The 12,100-nt window shown below is 34.9% G+C and overlaps 1 protein-coding gene across 1 annotated transcript; it reads right to left on the bottom strand.

The window, feature by feature from the left end:
- Window positions 1–2,219: 2,219 nt before the first annotated feature.
- Window positions 2,220–2,782, bottom strand: LOC120088751 (taximin). Its single transcript, XM_039046188.2, has 2 exons — window positions 2,605–2,782; window positions 2,220–2,506 (listed from the first exon to the last, which is right to left on the bottom strand). The coding sequence occupies exons 1-2, from the start codon at window positions 2,700–2,702 to the stop codon at window positions 2,383–2,385; spliced, it is 222 nt and encodes a 73-aa protein (XP_038902116.1). The 5' UTR covers window positions 2,703–2,782; the 3' UTR covers window positions 2,220–2,382.
- Between the last annotated feature and the right edge of the window lie 9,318 nt (window positions 2,783–12,100).

Below are 12,100 nucleotides of genomic sequence, written 5' to 3'. Positions count from 1 at the left end.
GAATACCCTCAATTCCTCAGTCAGATTACGTTCTTTGATTACATAATTCGATGTGGACCCCATCTCACTATGATCACAGAATATAGGTAAACAACAGCCATCTTGAGGTTCACTTTTCAGATTACCATTGATTTATTATATTTATGGGTGGGTAAACATGATCTTAATTCCAAATGAATTGAAAGTAGATCATGAGTGTATCAAATATATCATAACGAGCTCAAAAAAAAAATGCAAATCTAAGTACTTGGTGTATTAGTAGTTTATCAACGGTCATTCAGATTTTATTTGAATTGTAATACAGTTGTATCAATAGTATATCAGTAGTCATTAAAAATTCATTTTATGTATATTTTTAGTGTATCAACGGTATATCACTCATGATCTAAATTCATTTTTAGTATTGTATTGGTGTTTTAATACTATACCAATACTAATGAAAATTCAATTTCAAGTATATATATTATTATTGCATTAATAAATATAGTTACACATTAATTCAAGATTCATTTCAAAGTATAAATTAGTTTATCAATATTGTATCAATGCTCATTAAAAAAAAAAAAAAAAAAAAAAACCAATTTCAAGTATATCAATAGTATATCAACATTTCTTCTAAACAAAATATTAAGTATAACATTAATGTATTAGCATTATATCAACATTATTAACTCAAAATTCATTTCAAGTATAGAATGTTGGTGTATCAAAAATATATCAGTATTTCTTAAAAATACATTTATTTAAATATATCAACACGTGTTCAAAATTCAATTTTAAGTGTAATATTAGTGTAACAATAATTTATCAACATTCATACAAAATGGCTACGAACATAATGGGTTGAACCATTATAAGTTGGTTATAATGCACTAGAAAAATAATATTCTATAACAAAGGAATAAAGATTGAAATTAAGTCAAAGAATAGACTAGTAAATGAACAAACACTTCTTGGTCAATAAATATTGTTTGTAAATAATAAATTTGATATATCTATTGTATACCTATATAATTTATATTTGGTAGACCAATCAAAGTCCGCAAATAATAACAAATGTATAAGTACTTGTTGATTGATAAATACAATATATTAATTTTGATATATCAATTGTACAACTTATATACTTTATGTTTGGTATATTAGTCAATTGATATACCAAATATAAAGTATATCAGATAATATACTACATATAAAGTATATCAAATATATACACCAATAGGGATAAATTTAGAATAATAAAAAACGAAAAATCTATTTCAACATTTTTTTTTGCTATATTCACAAAATTTAAAAAGTCATTACTAAATTTGTAATTTAAGAATTTTTTTTTACTATTTTTGTAAGTACCCCAATTATTTTATATAAATATTATATTTAAATTTAAATTTTTATTATTTAATTGTGAAGATAATGAATATGTTTAAATTAAACATTTAAATTTAGATAATATATATAAATAATTTGATTGGTAATTATTTTATTATACTAAAAGTTAGAATAATTTTTCTTTAAATTCAAATAACAACTTAATAACAATCATATAAAAATACTTGGTGAGAAATTTAACAATTTAATAACAACTTTTTCATATTGATAATTTAAGAAAATTTCTTATAAGAGGAATGTAAATGATATAAGGAAGAAAATATGGGAATGGGAAAATCATCCTTGATCCCTATCCTTTCCGTGGACATCTAGAGACACGTGATCCATGGTTGATTTGAACCTTTATTATCATTTTCATACCCGAAGAGATTTCAAGAAATATCATCCACCAAATATAGAATACGATATGGATTTATGACACTTAAAACGACAATTACTTTTAGGAAATAAAATAAATGGAATCCTTGATATAAATGTGAAAACAAATTTAATTAGTGTAAAGATCCGTTGAACCGAAAACAACCAAGTATTGTAACACACCCGTTAAGTTAATGATTTGGTTAACCATTTACCTATAACTACAACTATGCTTTATTTTCAAAACAAAGAAAAACAACTATTCACAAAGTCAATGTTTTAAATTGCTTGATTTGACCTATTCTAGAAATTCTGCTCCCAAAAAATTTAAATTATATTAAAAAACCCATTCCATTAAAAGAAAAAACATACTAAATAATAATAATAAAGAGTAGAAGGTAAAGATATGAACCTAAAAGCAGCCCATACCCCACGTTGAACGGCAGTGGAGCAAGATTCCAGGGGGAAACAGGTTTAAGGTCAACAAAGCCAACCAATTAAAGAATCATTGATAAAAAAAAATAGCATTATTACACATACATCATACACATCGACTAATTAAAACTCCCCAAATAATCTACGACTAAGAAACAAAGGAATAATGGCAATGACATAATAAAAAAGGGGAATTAGGAATCAACAGGGTATTTGATGAGTGAACCATCGGAGGACCTTGATCGGCAGTTTGACAAGCCCCACCGCCAAATTTGCAATCCCCGCAAAGCACACACAACACGGACATAGGCAACTCAGCACAGATCTGCAATAGAAACAGAAAAATAGCCCCAACCCATTTCAGTACTTGTCAAATTTTAATCAGAAATCGGCCGCAACAGAGAAGTGATTTGAAAAACTTACCCGATGATCCAGATGACTGCACCAATTACAGATAAAACTAAGGCAACCAAGGCAAATGGGAGTCCCAGCAAGAAACCTAATGGCCTGCAATCTCCCATCTCAATGAAATTTGAAGCAAGGATATGATGCCAGTTTATCGATTCGGACACGGACAGGGATTTATATTTACTTTGTTGTCCCACCACTAGCGACTTTGGTGGGTGAATTTACTTGACTATCCTTGAAGGGGAGATGGGGAATCAAATGGTTTTGGGGGTATTTGGAATAGTCGTAGGGTAGTTTTGGGAAGTGGGGATTTTTGAAGGTTCGTGTGTGTTGCAGTGCAGTGCAGGGCTGACTTTTCTTTCCATTTAGTTTCCTAGACGGTTTCAATTTTCTAACTTTTTTCTGTTTATTAAATTTCAAACACGCCTTTCTCGGATTCCCATCGGCCATCATCGGTCTTGCCGCGGTTCATCTTCAACCCCATCATGTGCTCAGCTCAATACGACACTAAATAATAGTCAATGCCATCCGCTGTTGTCCATTATAATCAACAAATTATTAATTCCAAAAACATTTCTTTGTTTCTTTTTGTTTCAAAAGTAAACAATAGAATTTTCTTTCTTTCTATATGCCCCCGTTTCAACTTCCAATGAGAATTAGGACATGAAAAAGTATAAAAAAAAATTCACAAAATGACCCAAATATCAAAAAATTTTCTACCAATGACCTCTTCCTAAAACTTTTCTATTACTGACTTTTTGTACATGCAAAATTCCAAAATTATCCCCAATTTTAAAAATCATTCAGACCAAAGTCTTCCATCTGCTTTCTTCAACCATTCAACGTGTATTCAATACAACACCACATTCCACCAAAGCATTTATTCTCAACTAATATTCTGCCAATAACATTAAATAATATTATATTAACAGAATAAAAGGTCACTTTCAGTATTCATTTTCTGTTGAACTCCTCACGAAATTCTCCCATTATTCTCTCAGAGTTTCAGTCCAACATCTTCATCGATCGCTTTCAACGTCAGATTCAGAAACGGAGACTATTCTACAATATTTCTTGTCCTAGATCGCTTTCATAATAAGTGTCGTTTAATATTAAATAAACGAGCATATAGTAACATATACAAAATCGTTCATTACAATATAAGTGTCGTTTAGTATTACTAGACAATCGTATACTAAATTATAAATGATCATGTAGTAATTTATAAAGAGCGTGTAGTAATTTATAAACGATTGTGTAGTAATTTATAAACGATCGTATACTTAGTATTTTATATGTGATCGTATATAAATTTCCGAACAATCATTTATACAGTATACGATTGTTTATAAATACTATACAATCGTTTATAATTACTACATGATCATTTATGACTTAGTATATGATCATTTATAACTTAGTATACGATTGTGTGTATATATATAAACGGTCGGTTATAAATTACAATATTTACTTAAGATTTTCTTATCCCATTGTAGATCGATGATGTTGCTTCGCATCTCTGTACGATTTGGTGGGGATTAGGATGAGTCCAGAATGAATTATGTTGGAGGTCATATGAAAGGTCTAAAAGTCAGAAATGATATAACAATCAGTGAATTAGTGAGTATGATGAACCGACGATTGAATATCGATCTGGATATGTTTGATAAACACATCTAATGTTATTACAATTTATTGGTTCCAGCTCCCTCGATCAACAATCGACAATGAAGACTTTAGCTTTTGTTTAGAAGGTAGTGATGCATCACAAATGTTATTATTTATATCAATTACACTTTGCGAAAATCATGGAGTACACACAAACAATATGTACCAACATTGCAATCCAACAGATCAACCTATTTCAACCAGTCAAAATTGTGGGTTTGTAACCATTCCAACATGTAATATTCACACCATGACTTCACTGGAGGATCATATTGAACCATATAAATTGGGAGATGATCAAAGTGAAGCTTGGTTTGTTCACAACAGTGAATCCAGATGTACTTCACAATTCAATATTGAACATGGATATGGACAATCTTCAAGACCACAAACTTTTCCAACACCTTACATCCATGTTCCAACCCCACCTGCTCCCGACCCACCAATTGTGATGCCCTCAGTTCAAATGCATTCCACCATTCCAAACCAACCATTTGTAGATATACCCAGACCATCAAAAGGCCCATCATATGATGACCTCATCACAATACCTCATGACTATTTGAATGACGAGGATATAAAGTTCGGTCAAATGTTCTTTTCAAAATATGATTTGTTAGTTAAATTATCGATACTTGCAATAAGAAAGAATTTTGACTACCATGTAAAAAAGTCAAAAAAGAGTTTACTAACTGTTCGATGTTCAGTGGAGGAATGCAAGTGGAAGGTTCATGTGAAAAAAAATGAAAGAAAGTGATTCCTTCAAAGTGATGAAATATCTAAGTGAACATACATGTTCTCTTGAAATGAGAATGGATAATCATCGACAAGCAAAAAGTTGGGTTACTGGACACTTAATTAAGTCCAAATACGAACAAGTTGGTCGAACATACCGCCCGAGGGATAATTGAGGACGTCGGATGAGATTATGGAGTGAACATGAGTTACGAGCATACTTATCGCACTAGAAAGTACGGATTGGTGTTTGCACGAGGGACGTAGGAAGGATCATGTGCTATTGTTAGGGCATATGGCGAGGCACTTAAGCTTGCAAATCCAGGTACGATATTTGAGGTTGAAGTGGAGGATGGGCAATACTTTAGGTACGTCTTCATGGCACTTGGTCTGTGTATCAGGGGTTTTTTAAACTGCATCCACCTAGTAATCATTGTTGATGGGACCCATTTACACGAGAAATACAAAGGTGTGTTGTTAATAGTAATGTGTATCGATGGTAATAATAACATATATCGTATCACCTTCAGTATGATAGATGGTGAGAACGATGCATCATGGACTTGGTTCATGACTTATTTGAAGGCTTCCATAGGAGACGTTCTGAATTTAGTGATTATATCATATCGTCACATCTCAATTGCAAAGGTTGTTGTAAGTATATTCCCTGATGCATTTCATGCTCTATGTATATACCATATACGGAACAATTTGGTTGACAAATTCAAGAAGGACATAATCCCACAGTTCTACCTAGCGGACAAAACTTATAGAATGTCTGAGTTTCAGATGTATTAGGCTAAGCTCCATCAATATCCTAGTGTGACGACCTATCTTGAGGAGGTTGGATTACAACGGTGGGCAAGGGTTTATCAAGTCCATTGCAGGTATGACAAGATGACGACAAATATAGTAGAATGTCTTAATAGAGTGTTGAAAGATGCATGATAACTACCAATCATGAAGCTATTAGAGCATATCCGCGAGTGGCTACAAGGTTGATTCTATATCTGACGTACACATGTAATGGCATACACAAAAATTGTGACTGATTACGCAATGAGTATTCTTAAGGAATCAGAATTTATGTCTAGAACATATTGTGTTTCCCTAGTGGATATGCATATAATTAATGTGGACGATGGTTATTTGGGGGGGAGGGGGGGAGGGTTGGTTGATCTTTGTTCACGAACATGTACTTGTATGGAGTTTAATTGCATCGAGATCCTATGCTCCCATACAATATCTGCAGCGAACCTGAGAAACATTAATGTTCAAACAACTATTGGACAAGAGCCATGACAAATATATAGGTGTACGTGATGTGGTCAAAGAGGACATAACAAGAAAAAGTGCAGACAAACATTGATAACACCTAGCACTCGCCCAACTAGATTAAACGATATGTAAGTATGCATCATAGTTTAGATAGTATTAAACGAATGTTTAGATTTTCATTAAATGATCGTTTAGATTTTCTAAACGATCACCTAAGTATGCACGATCACTTAGTTAAACGATCATTATTTCCTTTAGATAGTATTAAACGATCATTTAGATTTTATCAAATGATCGTTTACATTTTCTATACGATCTTGTACATTTTCTATACATATTCTTAAACGACCTTGTACATATTCTTAAATGGAATTATAGTGAAATATCAATTCTATTACCATAAAAATTTATTTGCCCACAATTGGGCAACATACTATTTCCTATAAAAATTCATATTAGCCTATGTTAAGTCAGCCCTATTAGCATTGATTACACAGTATTCTACAAATTTTGCACAAAAAATGCTACAATCAAGAGACTTGCCCTCTTGGAGGGTCACCTTCGATCTCTTCACTTCCCATTGCCTGTACTTGAACGTCTTATGTTGTTTGTCAAATCCAACAGAAATCAACATTGAAGGTATTGCTCTGGCCATGAGCTTGAGGTGACCATCAAGTATGTCGCCACCGATGTAGTTTGGCATGGAGTCATACAAAGATTGTGCACCTCTCTAGATTGATGGCCAGCATAAGTCAGTGTTGTTTGATGTTGATTGGCCCAAATACGAAGTCAACATCCATCCACGCTAGCTTGTATTCTTCATACTATCCAAGTACGTAGTCCATAAAGAAGTGGGAGTTCGCCCAAAACCTTAGGTGTGCTTCATGATCCAACCGGCTTGCCACTTTGCCACTCTCCATTTCAATACCTCTTGACTGGATCTTCGAACCAATACCCTCTGGCTCCATCAAAGCATCCTAAGACAAGCAAGATGTAAATACATGGTTGAGTGAATAGTAGTTTCAACAAACATGTGAAATTCCATACCGTGAAGCTTGAGTTAATCACCATGAATCGACATGCGCATAAGTCAGGTTTCGAATGTAACTTCTGATGAACGTGCATCAAAAGAAGGTCCATAGTCTAGTCCAACAAAGAAAAATATAAGTTGTTTGTGCGATAGCTTAAAAAACTTCTGAATGATCAATTTTGGTTAATGAATAAATAGAAATACTCAAGTCTCCAAGCACCCATGTGTTATGCTCAAACGTTCTGAAGAAATCCTTAGTCCGAAGGTATATACGACCATCTGCTCCTCGTTTTTGGTTTTAGGATGGCTTTTCCATATATGCATTCCGCCGAACATTTAGGACTGGGAAGCATGGGCCATAGGAACTAATAGTTCTTATGGGGAAGTCAGGTACAGGGACCAAGGGGTTAGGATTGACGGTGGCCGATTGAGGCTGAGAAGATTGGGGTTGAGAATCTCCTTTCTTCCCCCTTTTCACCATCTCAGGTGTCAACTTGGCTGGTTTCTTTTCCTTTTCTGGTGCTCTCGATCATTTATTTTCCTATATTTAAATTATAAATTAGTGACAGTACAATATTAAGAAGACTAATCTATGAAATAGTCATACCTCGACTTCAGTAGCATCCTTCTGAGTTGATGTCCCTACAACCTTGGCTGAATCTGCAATCAAATGGCCCTTAAGACTAAACGCTTGAGTGGGGACTTCACTGATCGTCCCAACTGGCTATTCATTGACTAGTTGTTCACTGACATGTTCTTCTGCATCGCTCTGAGGGGGATCATTTGTTGGAACTCCAAATCTAGAGAACCAGTGAGCGGAAATGAATCGTTCCAAACTCCATTGTGAAATAACATAAACATTTACAATCAAACAAACAAATTATGCATTAAGGATAAAATTATAGCATGCTTCTAAATCAAAATACAAAGGATCGAGTACAATACATTTGAAGAACCCTTTCTTCACATATTTCCCTCGATCGATCAGCAACGCGTCCAACAACACGAATGCAACCAACCTCTAGAAAAACCTTGATCATCACCGAGTAAAACTCGATCCTTGATCCTCGAATAGAATAGGACACCACCACTCGATTACCTTGGTATTCTCGGTGTGAAAATCCAGGAGTTGTGGGCTCTATATGGATTTGGATAGAATGATGGAGGAAGCAAACAATCGAGTAAACGATTGAACATACGATAGAAGGAAGAAATCTATCGTATAGACTTGATACTCGATCGTGTAGAAATGAGTTCTATCGTATAGAAAACTTGACGCGATCGTTTAGTCTCTAAGGTTACCGTTTAGTAAAACTCGTTTTTACTCGATAGTGTTTCTTTCTGTGAAATGTCTCGAATGAATGAATTTGGAAAACTATTTTCTTTTTATCTCACATTTACCATAAACTACCTAAAACCATCCACTAAGGTTGGTTATCAGAGAAAAAGAATACTAATTATCTCATAATTAATATATAATAAATAAATATAATAACTAACTTATCATATTATATTTATAACCTATAGTTTTAATCATATCATATGCAACGTATAAACCATAGTTCTTTTTCTCGTTTATGGCATTTAAATCATATTTATATTAATTCCTCCAATCAAATAATGTATCAAATACATCATATCAATTATATCATATATAATTGAATTAATTTAATTATATCATATATAATCAAATTCCCTCTTGTTAATTTGAACATTTCAAACTAACCCAAAAACTGATTCTCAACATGAATCCATTGAGCTACCAAGGGGACCTTATGGACCTGTAGCTTGAAGCTCCAACGGTACGTGAATAACTGACTAAACTTTTTAATCACGATATCCACCATCCGTTAACTGTCGGGCACTCCACTAAAGACCGACAACTGCATTCTTCGCACTACATATATATTTTTGTGTCCATTGGATATAACCAATCAACAGTATGGTGACCCTTCACAAATCACTCGTAAGTACAATTGGGCAAATTTTCCGTTTTTCCCCTGTAGTTATATCTAACTCTTTAAGTATCACTGATCCCTTTAATGAACAACATATCATAGTCCCACTATGACTAAACCTTTCTCGGGCCAAAAAAAGGTGTAACACCACATTGTTCAAGCCTCGGAATCAGCCCTTAAGGGAGCAATTTATCTACTTACCCCTACTTTGGCGAATGAGTGAATTCCGTCTTGTGTAGTTGAGTTCCCAGCTTCCCAATCAGACGAATCCTCAAAATGGTAGGTTTGAGTCAGAGATCTGGCTACTCGCACCCATGCAAATCAAAGGATCGCCCTCATAGACAAGAGTTCACAACTCACTCAGAATTAAGATCATGTTACCTATGGACATCCTAGTGAAAAAAAAGTCTCAATTATGAATGATGTTATATAACGAGACTAAACATTTCGTGGTCTGGTTTTATACAAACTCTTTTGTATAGAGCATCCCCGCTCGCATGTCTAATACATGAATGATTAGGATTAAACCATTTGTACCACTTTACAACATTTGTAACACCTACAAAGCGGGCCACACTCGTAGTGTCATCAGGATAATGTATTCCTCTTTTATCCATATACTACAAACCATTTAGGTTATCACTTGATCCACTTGTATGTCTCCACATATATGCTTAAGTTACAACGATAACCAGGGATTTTAGTTTATTGGTTTATGGTTAATGCAACTAAAATATCTCATATTTCATAGATTGAAGTGAATAAAATATCTCATATTATAAATTACAAAGTTTTTGTTCATACATGTATTTACAAACTACAGGACCCTATGAGATTTAGGGCATCAACTTCTACAATCTTCCACTTGTCCTAAAGCTAGTAAGGTGTACAAGTTAATCATATTACAAGTAGACAAAACAATAAACTAGGGCACAAACGCCTAGTACAACATCTCCCACTTTCCTTAGTCCAGCTATGGTCTGTCACATAGACTCATACTCTGTAAGTGACCCTCAAACACTGTAGCCGTGAGAACCTTCGTAAATGAATCAGCAACGTTGTGCTCTCAAGCTATCTTCGTGATAATCACGTCCCCTTGATGCACAATCTGTCGAATGAGATGGTATTTCTGCTCAATGTGCTTGTTGTGCTTATGACTAAGAGGCTCACGGGAATTCTCCACAGCACCATTATTATCACAATCAAGAACAACTTCCAGATCAATCAAGAACTTCCTAAGCCAAAAGGACTCCTTAGCAGCTTCACAAGCCGCTATATACTCAGCCTTCATAGTGGAGTCAGCGATGCACCCCTGCTTGGTGCTTCGCCATACTATAACCCCTCCGTTAAAAGTGAACACTGCTTCTGAAGTGGATTTCTAAGAATACTTATCAATCTGAAAATCAGAGTCCGTGTATCTTGTAAGGATCAGATCCTTAGAACCATACACAAGCATGTAGTCTCTCGTTCTTCGAAGATACCTGAGAATGTTCTTGGTGGCTGTCCACTAACCCTGTCCTGGATTATATTGATATTTACTAATCATCCCCACAGTGTAGTAGATGTAAGGTCTAGTACGTAACATCGCATACATCAAATTGCCCACGGCAAATGCATAGGGGACCCGTCTCATTTCCTCAACCTCTTGAGGTGTCTTAGGACACTATTCCTTAGAAAATGTAACTCCATGTCGAAAAGGCAATAGGCCCCACTTGGAGTTCTGCATCGAGTACTTGATCAACATCTTGTCAATGTACGATGCCTGAGGCAATGCTAGAATTTTGTTCTTTCGATCCCGAAAGATCTGAATCATAAGAACAAACTGAGTCTCTCCCAATCTTTCATTTGGAATTAGGTTGCTATCCAGTTCTTAACCGAAGTCAGTAAACCTACACCATTCCCAATTAGTAGGATATCGTCTACATAAAAGACTAGGAAAACTACTAAACTGTTGATGATCTTCTTGTAGACCCAAGGCTTATCAATGTTTTGGTCAAAACCATAAGATTTTATCGCAGTATCAAACCTTATGTTCCAAAATCAAGATCTTGTTTCAGTCCATAAATGGACCGATTCAGCTTGCAAACCTTTTTCTCTTGACCTTAGGCTATGAATCCCTCGGGCTACACCATATAAATGGTCTCCTCAAGATTGCCATTCAGAAAAGCAGTCTTGACATCCATTTTCCATATCTCATAGTTATAATATGAGGCAATGGATAGAAGGATGCGGATAGACTTCAGCATGGCAACAGGCAAGAAAGTCTCTTCATAGTCTACTCCCTCTACTTGGGTATAGCCCTTTGCCACAAGTCTAGCCTTGGAAGTTTTGCACTTTCCCATCGCCACCCCGTTTCCTGTTGTAGATCCATTTACAATCTATTGATTTAACCCTATCAGGTTGATCTAAAAGATCCCAAACTGAGTTGAAGTACATAGACTCCATGTCGAGATCCATTGCTTTGACCTATTCATCTCTGTCAACATCCTCCATTGCCTTCTTGTAAGACAATAGATCCTCAACCTCGACATCAGCTACCATAGTTAGGATTTCAGTTAAACCCATATAGCAAATAGGTGGGTTCGCAACCCTCTCACTACATTGAGGTTCCCTTAACTCTTGAGGTGGATTTGACCTATTAGATGAACTCTCATCAATAACTCTTGTTGAGGTAGTAAGCTCTTCAACAACTCTTGTTGAAGCTTCAGTAGTTTCTTTGGAAAGCTCATTCAACACGATTTTACTTCTTGGACTGTGCTCCCTTATATGATCCTCCTCAAGAAAAGTGGCATTTGTCAACACAAACACTTTGTTTTCCTTAGGATCATAAAAGTAACCC

This window comes from Benincasa hispida, chromosome 10, assembly GCF_027475165.1.
Source record: "Benincasa hispida cultivar pf3 chromosome 10, pf3_genome.v1.1, whole genome shotgun sequence".
Taxonomy (NCBI): domain Eukaryota; kingdom Viridiplantae; phylum Streptophyta; class Magnoliopsida; order Cucurbitales; family Cucurbitaceae; genus Benincasa; species Benincasa hispida.
This window is presented reverse-complemented; position numbering and strand designations above follow the sequence as displayed.